The sequence below is a fragment of the Thalassophryne amazonica genome, chromosome 12 (assembly GCF_902500255.1).
Source record: "Thalassophryne amazonica chromosome 12, fThaAma1.1, whole genome shotgun sequence".
Taxonomy (NCBI): Eukaryota; Metazoa; Chordata; class Actinopteri; order Batrachoidiformes; family Batrachoididae; genus Thalassophryne; species Thalassophryne amazonica.
The window spans coordinates 20177956-20194068 of record NC_047114.1 but is presented as its reverse complement, the minus strand read 5'-3'; the positions used below and the strand labels follow the sequence as shown (position 1 = coordinate 20194068).

The 16113-nt window shown below is 46.7% G+C and overlaps 1 protein-coding gene across 1 annotated transcript in view; it reads left to right on the top strand.

Annotated features, from left to right (window-relative positions):
• Positions 1-16113, top strand: part of wdr78 (WD repeat domain 78) — a 116945-nt gene that overhangs the window by 86408 nt on the left and 14424 nt on the right. The window contains exons 12-14 of the mRNA XM_034182684.1: positions 7894-8054; positions 11151-11272; positions 11428-11529. Coding sequence (XP_034038575.1) covers positions 7894-8054; positions 11151-11272; positions 11428-11529 — 385 coding nt within the window. The remainder of the gene's footprint in view (positions 1-7893; positions 8055-11150; positions 11273-11427; positions 11530-16113) is intronic.

Genomic DNA, 16113 nt, shown 5'->3' with positions numbered 1-16113 from the left:
CTTACCTCGCCTGTGCAGGTTCGGGCGCTAGATGGCTCCCTACTCCCACCAATCACGCATAAGACACCTCCAGTAACTCTGGTGGTGTCAGGTAACCACCGGGAGGTGATCGAGTTCTTTGTGACTCAGGCCACCTCCCGTGTGGTTTTGGGTTTTCCCTGGATGCTAAAGCACAATCCCCGGATCGATTGGCCGTCCGGGGTAGTGGTTCAGTGGAGCGAAACCTGCCATCGGGAGTGTCTAGGTTCCTCGGTTCCTCCCGGCTCCCAAGCTAAGGAGGAGGTCCGAGTCCCGCCCAATCTGAAGGCGGTGCCGGCGGAGTACCATGACCTCGCTGACGTGTTCAGCAAGGATCTGGCTCTCACGCTTCCTCCCCACCGTCCTTATGATTGTGCCATTGATTTGGTTCCAGGCTGTGAGTACCCGTCCAGTAGGCTGTACAACCTCTCACGGCCGGAGCGTGAATCAATGGAGACCTACATCCGGGACTCATTAGCTGCCGGGTTGATCCGGAATTCCACCTCTCCGATGGGTGCTGGTTTCTTTTTTGTGGGTAAAAAAGACGGCGGGCTTCGTCCATGCATTGATTACAGGGGGTTGAACGAAATCACGGTTCGCAACCGATACCCGTTGCCCTTGTTGGATTCGGTGTTCACCCCCTTGCATGGAGCCAAAATTTTCACCAAGCTGGATCTTAGGAATGCGTATCATTTGGTTCGGGTCCGGAAGGGAGACGAATGGAAGACGGCATTCAACACCCCCTTAGGTCATTTTGAGTACCTGGTCATGCCGTTCGGTCTCACTAATGCTCCCGCGACTTTCCAAGCATTGGTAAACGATGTCTTGCGGGACTTCCTGCACCGGTTCGTCTTCGTATATCTAGACGATATACTCATCTTTTCCCCGGATCCTGAGACACATGTCCGGCATGTCCGTCAGGTCCTGCAGCGGTTGTTGGAGAACCGCCTGTTTGTGAAGGGCGAGAAGTGTGAATTCCACCGCACTTCTTTGTCCTTCCTGGGGTTCATCATCTCCTCCAACTCCGTCGCCCCTGATCCGGCCAAGGTTGCGGCGGTGAGAGACTGGCCCCAACCAACAAGCCGTAGGAAGCTGCAACAGTTCCTCGGCTTTGCTAATTTCTACAGGAGGTTTATTAAGGGCTACAGTCAGGTAGTTAGCCCCCTGACAGCCCTGACCTCCCCAAAAGTCCCCTTCACCTGGTCGGATCGGTGCGAAGCCGCGTTCAAGGAGTTGAAACGGCGCTTCTCGTCTGCACCAGTTCTGGTGCAGCCCGATCCTAGCCGCCAGTTAGTGGTTGAAGTGGATGCCTCGGACTCAGGGATAGGAGCGGTGCTCTCCCAGAGCGGGAAGACCGATAAGGTCCTTCACCCGTGTGCCTATTTTTCCCGCAGGTTGACCCCCGCTGAACGGAACTATGACGTCGGCAATCGGGAACTCCTTGCTGTGAAAGAGGCCCTCGAAGAGTGGAGACATCTGTTGGAGGGAACAGCCGTGCCATTCACGGTTTTCACTGACCATCGGAACCTGGAGTACATCAGGACCGCCAAGCGGCTGAACCCCAGGCAAGCCCGCTGGTCACTGTTCTTTGGCCGTTTTGACTTCCGGATCACCTACCGTCCCGGGACCAAGAATCAAAGATCGGATGCATTGTCCCGGGTGCACGAAGACGAAGTCAAAACGGAACCGTCGGATCCCCCGGATCCCATCATCCCGGAGTCCGCTATCGTGGCCGCCCTCACCTGGGACGTAGAGAAGACCGTCCGGGAGGCCCTGACCCGTGACCCGGACCCCGGAAACGGACCAAAGGACAGACTATACGTCCCACCAGAGGCTAGGGCTGCAGTCCTGGACTTCTGTCACGGTTCTAAACTCTCCTGTCACCCTGGGGTGCGAAGGACCGTGACAGTCGTCCGGCAACGCTTCTGGTGGGCATCCCTGGAGGCCGACGTCCGGGACTACGTCCAGGCCTGTACCACCTGCGCCAGGGGCAAGGCCGACCATAGAAAGACCTCAGGGCAGCTACAGCCACTGCCCGTGCCTCATCGCCCCTGGTCCCACATCGGCCTGGACTTTTGTCACGGGTCTCCCGCCGTCCCACTTCACGATAGTGGACCGTTTCTCCAAGGCGGCCCACTTCGTGGCCCTCCCGAAGCTCCCAACGGCCCAGGAGACAGCGGACCTCCTGGTCCACCACGTCGTCCGTCTGCATGGCATACCATCAGACATCGTCTCCGATCGCGGTCCCCAGTTCACCTCGCACGTCTGGAGGAGCTTCTGCCGGGAACTGGGGGCCACGGTCAGCCTCTCGTCTGGGTACCACCCCCAGACCAACGGGCAGGCAGAGCGGGTGAATCAGGAACTGGAGCAGACACTTCGCTGTGTGACAGCCGCGCACCCGACGGCCTGGAGTACCCACCTGGCCTGGATCGAGTACGCCCATAACAGCCAAGTGTCATCTGCCACCGGCCTCTCCCCGTTTGAGGTGTGCTTGGGGTACCAGCCCCCCTTGTTTCCGGTGGTTGAGGGAGAGGTCGGTGTGCCCTCGGTCCAGGCCCACCTACGGAAGTGCCGTCGGGTGTGGCGTGCCACCCGCTCTGCCTTATTATTCACCTTCCTCCATTGTCCGTTCATTGCGCCCCCTGTTGTGGGTCTGTGTTCCTACACTTTCACAACAACTTCATTGGAATTGGAGTTGTAGATAATGAGTGTATTGCCACGTTTAACAGCAATGACAGCTTGGAGTCTTTTGTGGTACAACCCCTGGCAAAAATTATGGAATCACCGGCCTCAGAGGATGTTCATTCAGTTGTTTAATTTTGTAGAAAAAAAGCAGATCACAGACATGACACAAAACTAAAGTCATTTTAAATGGCAACTTTCTGGCTTTAAGAAACACTGTAAGAAATCAAGAAAAAAATATTATGGCAGTCAGTAACAGTTACTTTTTTAGACCAAGCAGAGGAAAAAAATATGGAATCACTCAATTCTGAGGAAAAAATTATGGAATCACCCTGTAAATTTTCATCCTCAAAACTAACACCTGCATCAAATCAGATCTGCTCGTTGACATTGACCCTGTGCCATGACATTGACCCTACGTGTCTTCTTGCAAGGAATGTTTTCGCAGTTTTTGCTCTATGGCAAGATGCATTATCATCTTGAAAAATGATTTCATCATCCCCAAACATCCTTTCAATTGTCCAAAATATCAACGTAAACTTGTGCATTTATTGATGATGTAATGACAGCCATCTCCCCAGTGCCTTTACCTGACATGCAACCCCATATCATCAATGACTGTGGAAATTTACATGTTCTCTTCAGGCAGTCATCTTTATAAATCTCATTGGAACGGCACCAAACAAAAGTTCCAGCATCATCACCTTGCCCAGTGCAGATTCGAGATTCATCACTGAATATGACTTTCATCCAGTCATCCACAGTCCACGATTGCTTTTCCTTAGCCCATTGTAACCTTGTTTTTTTTCTGTTTAGGTGTTAATGATGCCTTTCGTTTAGCTTTTCTGTATGTAAATCCCATTTCCATTAGACAGTTTCTTACAGTTCGGTCACAGACGTTGACTCCAGTTTCCTCCCATTCGTTCCTCATTTGTTTTGTTGTGCATTTTTCGATTTTTGAGACATATTGCTTTAAGTTTTCTGTCTTGAGGCTTTGATGTCTTCCTTGGTCTACCAGTATGTTTGCCTTTAACAACCTTCTCATGTTGTTTGTATTTGGTCCAGAGTTTAGACACAGCTGACTGTGAACAACCAACATCTTTTGCAGCATTGCATGATGATTTACTCTCTTTTAAGAGTTTGATAATCCTCTCCTTTGTTTCAATTGACATATCTCGTGTTGGAGCCATGATTCATGTCAGTCCACTTGGTGCAACAGCTCTCCAAGGTGTGTTCACTCCTTTTTAGATGCAGACTAACGAGCAGATCTGATTTGATGCAGGTGTTAGTTTTGGGGATGAAAATTTACAGGGTGATGACATAATTTTTTCCTCAGAATTGAGTGATTCCATATTTTTTTCCTCTGCTTGGTCTAAAAAAGTAACCATTACTGACTGCCACAATCTTTTTTCTTGATTTCTTATAGTGTTTCTTAAAGCCAGAAAGTTGCCATTTGAAATTACTTTAGTTTTGTGTCATGTCTGTGATCTGCTTTTTTTCTACAAAATTAAACAACTGAATGAACATCCTCCGAGGCCGGTGATTCCATAATTTTTGCCAGGGGTTGTAGTTGTAGCAGAGGCTCTCTGATGGTAAAGCTGCCACTGACTATGTCTTGGACTTTATTTAGATCAATTATGAAGAAATACAAACAGTATTTCAAACAGTACAGTAAATACAAACAGTACAAACAAACAAACATCATGCCTACATAATGTTGCATGGAAGTCGGGGACAATATCTGTAGATTGGCAGACGGAGGTGGCAGCCCCCATCATTACAAAAGGGGACTGGAGTGTGTGTTCCAGTTATAGAGGAATCACACTTCCCAGCCTCACTGGGAAAGCCTGTACAAGGGTACTATAGAGGAGACTTAAGCTGTGACTGGTGTTTGGGCTATGCACTAAACAGCAGTTTGGAGCATTCCTGCTTATTGGAGTTGCTGATTGGAGTACTACATGGGCCTTCGGTGGAGGACTCCATTGTTCTGCTGGGGGACTTGAATACACACGTAGGCAATGACAAAGACACCTGGAGAGGCGTGAATGGGAGGAACGGCTTCGCTGATCTAAACAAGAGCGGTCATTTGTCAATGGACTTCTGTGCTTGTCATGGGTTGTCCATAAAAAACACCATGTTTGAACATAAGGATGCTCATAAGTGTGCATGATACCAGAGCACCCTAGATGATTGATGATGATTGATTTTGTGATTATATCATCTGATCTGAGGCCACATGTCCTGGACACTCGGGTGAAGAGAGGAGCAGAGTTGTGAACTGATCACCATCTGGTGCTGAGTTGGATCAGAGGGTGAGGGAAGATTTTGGACAGAGCTGGTAAGTCCACACAGATAGTACAGGTGAACAGGGAATGTCTGGTGGAGCCCACTGTCTGAAAGATCTTCAACTTACACCTGTAGTGGAGCTCTTCTGGCATCCCTGTGGAGATTGGGGGCAATGAACCAGAATGGGCAATGTTCAAAGCTTCCATTGCTGAAACTGCAGGAGGGAGCTATGGCCTGAAGGTCTTAGGTGACTCAAGGGGTAGCAACCCTCGAACACAGTGGTGGACCCCTGTGGTCAGGGAAGCTGTCTGACTGAAGAAGATGTCCCTCTGGGGTATGTTATCTTGGAGGACTACAGAGACAGTTGCAAGGTACCGACAGGCCAAAAGGGTGGCAGCCTCTGCTGTGGAGGCAAAGCAACGGGTGTGGGAGGAGTTCAGGGCAACCATGGAGAAGGACTTTCTGTCGGCACCATGGTGCTTCTGGTGGATCCTTTCCTCTCACAAGGATCCTGGAGGGGGCCTGGGAGTATGCCCGTCCACTCTACATGTGTTTTGTGGACTTGGTGTATAATTAGGTACCCTGGGAGATACTGTTGGAAGTGCTGCAGGAGTATGGCATGAGGGGGTCCCTTCTCAGGGCTATCAAATCTTTGTCCTCACAAAGCTAGAGCTATGTTCGGTATCTTGGCAGTAAGTCTGACTCATTTCCGGTGTGGGTTGGCCTCCGCCAGGGCTGTGCCTCCGCCAGGGCTGTGCCTGGTCACCAGTCTTGTTTGTGATATTCCTGTCTGTGACCTCTCAATTTGCAGCCGAGTCTGAAGCAGCTGGGATGAGTATCAGCGCCACTAAATCTGAGGACATGGTTCTCAGCAGGAAAATGATGGATTGCCTACTCCAGGTAGGGAATTAACTCTTGCGCCAACTGAAGTATTTCAAATACCCCGAGGTCTTGTTCACGAGTGAGGGGACAATGGTGCATGAGATTGACTAGAAAATTGGCGCAGCAGGGCCAGTATTGCATTTGCCCTCAATCTACAGGTCAGTCTTTGTTCCTACTCTCACCTATGGGCTTGAGGGTTGGGTTATGACTAAAGAACTAGATTGTGGGTATAAGCGGACAAAATGGGTTTACTCAGGAGAGTGGCTGGTGTCTCCCTTAGAGATAGGGTGAGAAGCTCGGCCAATCATGTGGAGCTTCCTTCGCATTGAGTGTATCAAGATGAGATGGTTTGGGCATCTGGTAAGGATGCCCCCTGGGCACCTGTCTAGGGAGGTGTTCTAGGCACATCCAGCTGGGAAGAGACCCCGGGGAAGACCTAGGACTAGGTGAAGAGATTATATCTCCACACTGGCCTGGGAACACTTCTGTATTCCCCAGTCAGAGGTGGTTAATGTGGCCCAGGAAAGGAAAGTTTGGGGTCCCCTGCTGGAGCTGTTTCCTCTGTGATCTAATCCCGGATAAGAGGATTGAGGATGCATGGATGTATGATGTTCCATCACAATGCAAGAGTCTGGGTCTCATTTATATAACTAATCATTTGTCACAGTCATTCCAAAGGTACCCAAGGATTCTTATACCAAGGGCATACAGCCATCACCTTTACAGAGTGGGACAAGCCCTTTCTTCCAGTTCATACAGGTGATAGACATCTCCCAGAGTGAAACAATGATTGTTTACAATGCCAGGAGGACAGCTTCTCCACCCGCCTTGAGGAGCTCAGCTTCAATGCAATAGAATCCTGAAACTTTCCTTACTCTCACCTGTTTCACAACCTTTGTGAGGTCAAAAGTATTTGCTGGTTTTGCAGTTCAGTGGAGAATCAGCCACAAGAACATTGGCACTGGATATGGTTAATATCCCATCAGAAAGAACAGCTTTATACCGCTTTTATTAGGTGCACCAGGTATCCTTTTTATACTGTTATACCTTTGTATTTATTTACTCAAGAGCTCTGCCCAAGAATTCTAGTGTTCTCAAACCTTGTGTGCGAGTACAAATGGCAAGTAAAATCTCTATCTATTTATCTTCTCAAAGTAGTTGGCCCAGTGTTAGGGCCCTGTCCCACTGGCGTTTAGGAGGATTTGCGGATGGAATGTGCACAAAAGTGGCCCACATCCGCCAAACAACCGCAATAACCGTGTAACATTCCTGTATGAGTCGGCCGCCATCCGAACACGTCCGTGATCATCCGCAGAGGCACGCATGTCCGCAGACAGGATTTTTGAGCGGCTTAAAAATCCTGCTGCCGATGAGATCCGCATCACTGCAGGACATACACAACCAACGCACCGCATATCCCTTGTCATCCGCTGATATCCGCAACCGACGGGTTGGCGCGGCTTGGCGGCAGACCAGAACAGCGTGCATAACAGATATGACGCGTGCCCAGCACGGCCACATCACGGTCGCAAATGGTATGTCGCGCATGCAGACAGAGTGGGCACGGATGAAGCGAGTGCATCACGGCTGTGCCCCTCATGGGGGCGCCTTCGCTTCTGTTCCCTGTTATATCCGCTTTTCTTCCTCATGTATTCGCTGATCCACCCCGGGACATTTGTCATTTCCGCCCACCTTTGTTGCGGACGCTCAGCTTTTGTCTCCTCATTTCATGCGCAAATCCTCCTAAACGCCAGTGGGACAGGGCCCTTAGTTGTCAACTCTCTACATAACAGCACTGATGTCAAACAATGCACAGAAAGGGAAGAGCCAGTGCAGGTTTTGATTTCTGCTGTCTGCAGGCAATGTCGCTGATAAATGTTTTTTCTTGACTTAGTGTTGCACAGTATCACAGTCATGCATGGGATTCTTGAAACTGGCATGAAAATGTGCACCCTCTGAGCCAGTTTGAGGCCTCTGCTCTGCACTCACATCAATTATGATTGTCATGTAACTTTTCTTCTTCAGTGAATGTCCCGACAAGCACTTTGGTCCTGTGTGGCAAGTCAGATGGACTCAAGAAGGTGTAAGCTTAAATGGAGATGACAAGGAAGAAGCTCTATTTTCTGTGGGTGCAGATGGCAGAGTTTGCAAATGGATTGTCTGCAACAGTGGTCTGACATGCACAGGTAACTGAACTCTGCAACAGGCTGTGCTGTCATTGTCATTTTAGATCATGCACAGATTCACAAGTAACCCAAATTCCATTTCATTCCATTCATCACAAAGGCACACTGATGTTATTGTGGTCAAATATTGTTAGGTCCAGCTAGAAATGACAAGTAAAAAAAAAGCAAGCTAAAGCATTTAACAAAACATTTACTTGAACCTAAAATGCAAAATTAAAACAAAGAGTGAGCAATGGAGATTCTCAGATTCTCACAGGCAGCAGCTCATCCTCTGTAGCTGAAACATAAACTACATACAGTATATACTGGACAAATCTTCTCTCATGTTACCCATAGGTTTTGTGAAGTGACTGCGAAGAGCTATTTGGAAGCTAAAAAGTGTCATTCTGGATGTTGGCATGATGGCATAATATACATACAACCCCAATTTCAGTGAAGTTGGGATGTTGTGTAAAATGTCAATAAAAACAGAATAAGAATTTGCAAATCCTCTTCAACCTATATTCAATTGAACACACCACAAAGACAAGATGCAAACAAGTCAATGCTGCTAAAAATACAAACTTGCAGAAACAAAGATACTATTCTGATGTGGTTTTGCACATTAGACTGACATGGTTTGCACATAAGACTGGCATGTTTCAAGTACACACATATATGTCAGAAGGTGGGGGGGGCATACCATATTCTGTCCCCCCTGGTTGAAAAGGTGGGGGGGACATGTCCCCCCTATCCCTCACCAAATTGCGCCTATGTACCCATCGGAGCCAAGAAGCGCATGCGTTCTCTGTTAGTGGTAGGTAGCGAATACTTTTGTTTTTTTTTTATTTTTTGGACACTTCAGTCATTCCTGTCCCAGTAGTGTGTACAAGATCAGTCACAGTCACTCTGGCTAACTCACATTTTACCAGATTGGTTTGTGAGATGTGCAGCAGCCAACTGTTTAAAAGGTGAATTCAAATGCATCTTTGGACCTCCCTGTCACCACTAAAGATGATCACATCATCAATACAGTCAGAAGAACCTTCAGAGGAATCGACCAGTAACATTTTAACAGATCAAACTGACAAAGATTGCTGATCATACTTAGTCAGTGCAATCATTCTTATGTGGAAATGGGTATGGTGTCATTTTCAAAAATAAGAACAAAACTTTGGAGTCATCCATTTTGGATATCATTATATATGGTGTAGCACAAGTGATGCAGCAGCTATACAGAGGACCTCAAAGTAGAGAACAACAATGCTGGTAGGTGAAAGCTGGTTTATTGATGCACATGCATGTCAAGGCAACAGTTAGTAAACAGTAGGCATAATGCTTTGTTGCTACACAGGCTGAGGTCAGGCACACAGGAGATCAGTCCAACAGGCAACAGTCTTCCAGAGGAAGCAGCAGAAGACTTATTCAAAATACAAGCAGAAGGTCAATGCAAGTTCAAACTTACCAGGTAAGTTCAAACTTACCAGGCAATCAAATCCAGAATTCGCAGGCAAAACGCAACTAGCATGGGATCTCAGTTTGGGTCTGTAACAGGGAGGCAAACAGGAGAATGCCCTGGAAATTATAACACAAGAGTGCAGGTATGAGCCGAGGTAATCCGATAATAAGGCAACATTCTGACAGTGCTTATAAAGGCAGCAAACAATCAAATGTGGAAGTGTGGAGACGGGAGAACCCAGAAGACAAGAGCATCAGCGATAATCTAACATGGGAAAGATAACTGGAGAACACAGAGAATAACTGAGTGAGCGTAACAGAGATCAAACACTTGCGAAACACTGCCTCTTAATCAGGTGCTCTACACTCAAACCCTCCTCCTTGTAAAAATATAATTAAAAATCAATGCTTGGAGATGATGCTGTCATGTGTATGTCTATTAACAGATCTGATTCAATGCTGTATCCTGTTCAAGGACTTAAATGTTCATATTTAATGCTGTAGTATGAACAAATACATACAGTACAACTATTACAACTATTGATCTGTTACTTAAAGTTCAAACTGACTTTTCAGAAAGTCAATTACACATACAGTGTGATTGTTGTGTGGGCCGCTGAAGAGGAGGTACTGCTGGCCTACCACCACCAGAGGGCGCCCTGCTTGGAGTGCGGGCTCCAAGCAGGAGAGGGCGCCAGACCTAGAAGAAGTGACAGCTGTCACTCATCCCCTGCACCAGCTGTCACTCGTTCATCATCATCACCACCATAAAAGCCGGACTGCAACTCCACCTCCTCGCCGAGAAATCGACTACCAGTACCAAGGTAATTTCTCTGCTGACTAACACTGTGTGTGTAATAACTTGAACTTCTATTGCAGCCGTTTTCCTGGAGTGTTGCCTTATATCTGGAGGATTGGCGTTTGGTGTGACAGCGACGGCTTCGCCTCAAACCCCATCTCAGATAAGTGGTTGACCAGGAGCTGCACGAGTGTGTGTGATTTGGAGGTGGAGGTGCTCCCTCCTAACTGTGTTTAGACTGTGAATTACTGAGTGTGCAGACTCACACTCACACATCATATCTCTGCTTTCTGCCAGCAGTACCAGGGTCGACAGCCGAAGACAGAGGCCACCTGGGGACTCGGGACTTGGCGGCTCTGGTGATCTTCAGGCCGTTGGGGGTGGAGGCCGTGTGGAGCGCGACTTCTCTCTCCTCAGGGGTCTTCTATCTTCGAGCCTGCCCACACGTCCCCTGGTGTTTATTGACTGTGAAGATTACTGCACGTTTCGTTGTGTATTATCACAACATTAAATTGTTACCTTTTGGCTTACTCATTGTACGTTCATTTGCGCCCCCTGTTGTGGGTCCGTGCTACGACATCTTCCCAACAGTGATAGATTTGCTCAAATTTATTGAGTTGTTGTTGTTATTGTAATTATTTTTTATCTATGAAGCATCTTTCTACAGAAATGTGATGCATTCACTTGAAAAAAGGTAGTTTTTGGACTTAGTGAGTGTTTTGTTAATTCAGAAATTCAAAATGACAGTTTTTCTGATGTCTTTTTTCTGAATTACCAAGATAAAGAAAAAAGGGTTTCCCCCCTCAATTGAATACTATACTTCTGTACTTTTCAAATCTTTTGCCTGTCTTTTGGCTCAGACCTGTTGAAGCTCAAGAAGATGCCTAAATCTCTGAAGAAGGCTGCTGAAACCAACAAAGAAAACACAGATTCTTTTCTATCATCATTATCACCTGGCCTTTGTTTTGATTTCCATCCAAAGGTGGGTTGAACCAAGAAATGTTCATCATATATTGGCTTTAACTGGTCTAAGTGACAGCATCTTCCTCTGTTTTTTTTTTCTTTTTAAGAAAAGTGTTTTCTTGTGAGTCTGATTTTCATATGGCTTATAACAGCTCACATGTCTCGTTCCCATAGGATACCAGCATCTACTTGGTGGGCACATGGGAGGGTCTCATCTACAAATGTTCAATTCAGTGCAACACTGAGCAGTATCTGGAGACTTTTATGAAACACTTTGTAAGTAATTTCTGAATAAGATCCTTGGTTCAAAGAGACATCAGCATCAGTTTGACCAGCTAATGCTTAACCTTGACTCATACATCATGCTGCCAGAATTTTGACAAGAAGCAAAAAAATTGACCACATTACACTGATTTTGGCCTCACTTCATTGACTTTCTGTCTCTGTGAGGTCTCATTTTAAGGTTCTGTTGCTAATTTATAAGATTATTCATGGACTAGCACCTCCCTACCTTGCTGACCTAATTACACCCTGTGTACTGGCCCCTGACCTGCATTCTGAGGAAGCAGGACTACTTTCCTGTTCCTAATGTTAAACAAAAGTCAGCAGGCATAGATCCTTCGCAGACTCTGTTTTTGTTGCTTCTCTGTTTTTTTCTGTTTCTACTGTTTTTTTTTTTCCTACATTGTTTGTAAAAACCTTGCAACTGTTAGAATGGCCCAAGCAGTGGCTCACCCCCTGTGTCTGGTCTTTCTTGAGGTTTCTTCCTTGTAAATGCCAGAGGGAATTTTTCCTTACCACTGTCGCCTGTGTGCTTGCTCAGGGGGGTGGTAAACTTTGACCTTAGCCATGTTAATATAAGATAAAATAAGATTAACTTTATTTATCCCCAAGGAAATTATTTCACCACAGTAGCGAAACAGTGAACTGTGTGGTTTTTTTTTTTTTTTTTTTACAATAGCTACAACAAATTTACTCTGAATAGCTCTGCTCATTGTGTATTCATCCTGCAGAAGGGGGAGGAATTACAGTCTGATTGCCAGAGGTAGGAAAGACCTCATGTGGTGTTCTGTGGTGCACCTCTGTGTTCTCAGTTTATGGCTGAAGGTGCTCTGACAGGACGTCAGTGTGGCATGCAGGTGGTGGGAGGGTTGTCCAGGATGCTGAGGAAGCTGCTGAGGAGCAGCTTCCTCAGCATCCTCCTCTCTGACACCTCCGCCACGGACTCCAGCTCAACCCCCAGGACAGAGCCAGCTCTCCTGATGAGTTTGAGTCTGTTCATGTCAGCTGACTTCAGCCTGCTGGCTCAGCACACTACAGCATAGAAGATGATGCTGGACACCACTGAGTAATAAAACATCTGCAACATATTTCTGCATACATTGAAAGAGCTCAGCCTCCTGAAGAAGTACGGTCGGCTCTGACCCTTCTGATACACAGCGCATGTGCTTACAGTCCAGTCCAGTTTGTTGTCAATGTGGACACCCAGATACTTGTAGTAGTACACAATGTCCACCTCAGTTCCGTTGATGGTAACTGGGTTTGGACAGATCTTTCATCTTCTGAAGTCCACCACCAGCTCCTTCGTCTTAGATACGTTGAGCTGCAGGTGATTGAGTCTACATCACTCTACAAACCTGTCCACCACACTCAGCCTCCTGGTCACTGCTGATGCAGCCCACATTTGCAGTCATCCAAAAACCTCAGCAGGTGGCAGGACTGTGACCAGAACCTGAAGTCTGAGGTGTAGAGTGTGAACAGAAAGGCAGACATGACCATCCCCTCTAGTGCCCCTGTACTGCTCTTGATGGTGTCGGATGTAATGGCCCGAAGCGTCACATACTGTGAGCGGCCCGTGAGGTAGTTGGTAATCCAGGCCACCAGTGGAGCCTCCACCTTCATATCACATAGCTTGGTGTTAAATGCACTGGAGAAGTCAAAGAACGTGACTCTCACAGTGCTGCCTGCCTCCTCCAGGTGAGAATAAGCTCTGTGTAGCATGAAGATGATGGCATCCCTCACTCCCCTGTTGGGCTGGTATGCGAACTGCAAGGGGTCCAGCAGTGATTCGACGTCTGTGCAGAGGGGCCTCAGGACCAGCCTCTCAAGTGACTTCATAACATGTTTGGTATTCTGTCGTCATTAAGTGTGTTGGGGTTCTTCTTCCTGGGCACAGGGACCAGGCATAAGGTTTTCCACCACTCAGGAACAGTCAGGCTCAGGCTTAGGTTCAAGTTGAAGATGTGCTGGAAAATCCCACACAGCTGGATAGCACTTCCATTCAGCACTCTGGGGCTGAGGCTATCAGGACTCGCAGCCTTTCCTGGACACAGGCGATGAAATTCTCTTCTCACATCCTCAGCAGTGGTGGTGATGGGAGATGGTGATAAATTAATTTTTTCCCTCAAAATTCTACTCACAGCACCCCATAATGACAACATGAAAAAAGTATTTTTTGAAAAATTTTTAAAGATAAAAACTAAAACATCACATGTACCATGTATACACACATATACACATAGATAGATAGATAGATATGAGGTCTGTTAGAAGAGTATCGGACCTTTTTATTTTTTGCAAAAACCTGATGGATTTGAATCACGTGTGCTTGCATGAGCAAACCTTGAACCTTCGTGCGCATGTGTGAACTTTTTCACGCGTGTGTATTGCATAATTTTTTGGTAAGCAGCCTTTGTGTGAAGACATGTGGTGTTCATTCATATGTTTTTACGTCAGACATGCTTGAACCCTCATGCGCATGCGTGAGTTTTTCCACGCCTGTCGGTGACGTCATTCACCTGTGAGCACTCCTTGTGGGAGGAGTTGTCCAGCCCCTCGTCAGAATTCCTTTGTCTGAGAAGTTGCTGAGATCCGGATATTCCACTGTTAAAGGAGATTTTTTTAAATGAAAGATGTGCGGACGGGTCCGCGCGTCGGGACGCAGCCGGCGTGGTGCGGCGGCACAGGAAAAACACCTCCGTGTTGATAACCATTTGTAAAATCCAGGCGGCTTTTGATGGCTTTCAGTGGAGTGAGTATATGAGAAATTGTTTAACAGCTGGACATGTTCCAACTTGTCCTTAAGGCTTCCAACAGAGGTGTTTCTCCTGTGGCGGAGCGTCGCAGCGGCTGCGAGCCGACACTGCAATCCGTCCGCACGTCTTTCATTAAAAAATCTCCTTTAACAGTGGAATATCCGGATAAAATGCTGAAACCGACTTCTTCTGAAACTTCTCTGTTCTATCGCGACGTCCTGGATCAATAGAGCCTGAAATGTGGAGGTTTTCAGCTTGAAACAGGCTGACGATGGCACCTGAGAGCGCTGCGCGACGTCTCGCACCGTGGGAAGTCCTTAAAGCGACAGTATCACCTCAAAATCTCTCATCAGCCGTTAAAATTTTCACCGAAAACCACCTTAATTTTTCGAACCGTGTCCACTTCGATGTGTCTCACAGGTTTAGAAAAAATTTTGATCAAACAAAGCACCAGTCTCTCAGCAGCTTCTCAGACAAAGGAATTCTGTCGAGGGGCTGGACGACTCCTCCCACAAGGAGTGCTCACAGGCGAATGACGTCACCGACAGGCGTGGAAAAACTCATGCATGCGCACGAGGGTTCAAGCATGTCTGAGGAAAGCAGACATGTTTCCACAGTCTGCTCTGGTCTTCAGCAGCTCTCGCTGAGCTCAGTGTGTCGGCGGCTCGTCTGCGAGTCGGAGTGAATTACTGTATAAAGACAGGGCTGCCTCTGCCCTGCTGCTTTCAGCTTGCTGCTCTGAGAAGAAACACCTGTCTAATTTTAGGTCAAATATCAAATGACAATGATCTGTTTAGATGTCATAAAGAACAAAATATGAATGTTTTCCATTCGTGCAATTGAAGGTTTCGCTCACTGAATGAAACATTCCATCTTTTCCATCCAATTGCTAAAGCTTATAGTTAGGGCTGGATCAGGTGACCCTGAACCATCCCTTAGTTATGCTGCTATAGACTTAGACTGCTGGGGGGTTCCCATGATGCACTGAGTGTTTCTTTCTCTTTTTGCTCTGTATGCACCACTCTGCATTTAATCATTAGTGATTGATCTCTGCTCCCCTCCACAGCATGTCTTTTTCCTGGTTCTCTCCCTCAGCCCCAACCAGTCCCAGCAGAAGACTGCCCCTCCCTGAGCCTGGTTCTGCTGGAGGTTTCTTCCTGTTAAAAGGGAGTTTTTCCTTCCCACTGTCGCCAAATGCTTGCTCACAGGGGGTCGTTTTGACCGTTGGGGTTTTTCCGTAATTATTGTATGGCTTTGCCTTACAATATAAAGCACCTTGGGGCAACTGTTTGTTGTGATTTGGCGCTATATAAATAAAATTGATTTGAGTTGATCTTTTAATAAATGAAAATATTCTTACATTGCACTCATCATTATTTGTATGTTATGGACTGTCACTGAGACCAGAGTGATGTTGTCTAAAATAATTCTAATTTGTATTTCCAATTTTAATTTTAAGAATTTGGCAAATGGGGGTTGTTTTAATTACATCCACCAAGGATGTAATTAAATCATCTGCATTTATTTATTTGTCTGTATGTCTCTCTGTGTCCTAGCAGTATTATGTCAAAACTACTGCACAGATTTTGACGAATGTTTCACCACAGATACATATTAGGCCATGGAAGACTCCATTAAATTGTGAAGGTGATCCAGATCCGAATCCAAATTCTGGATCAAGATTTCACTTTATATACGCTTTGAAGGATTACGTCAAAACTACTTCATGGATTCTCACCAAATTTGCACCACAGATAGATATTAGGGCATGGAACACTCCACTGCATGTTGGAGGTGATCCGGATCCAGCTTCTTGATTAAGTTT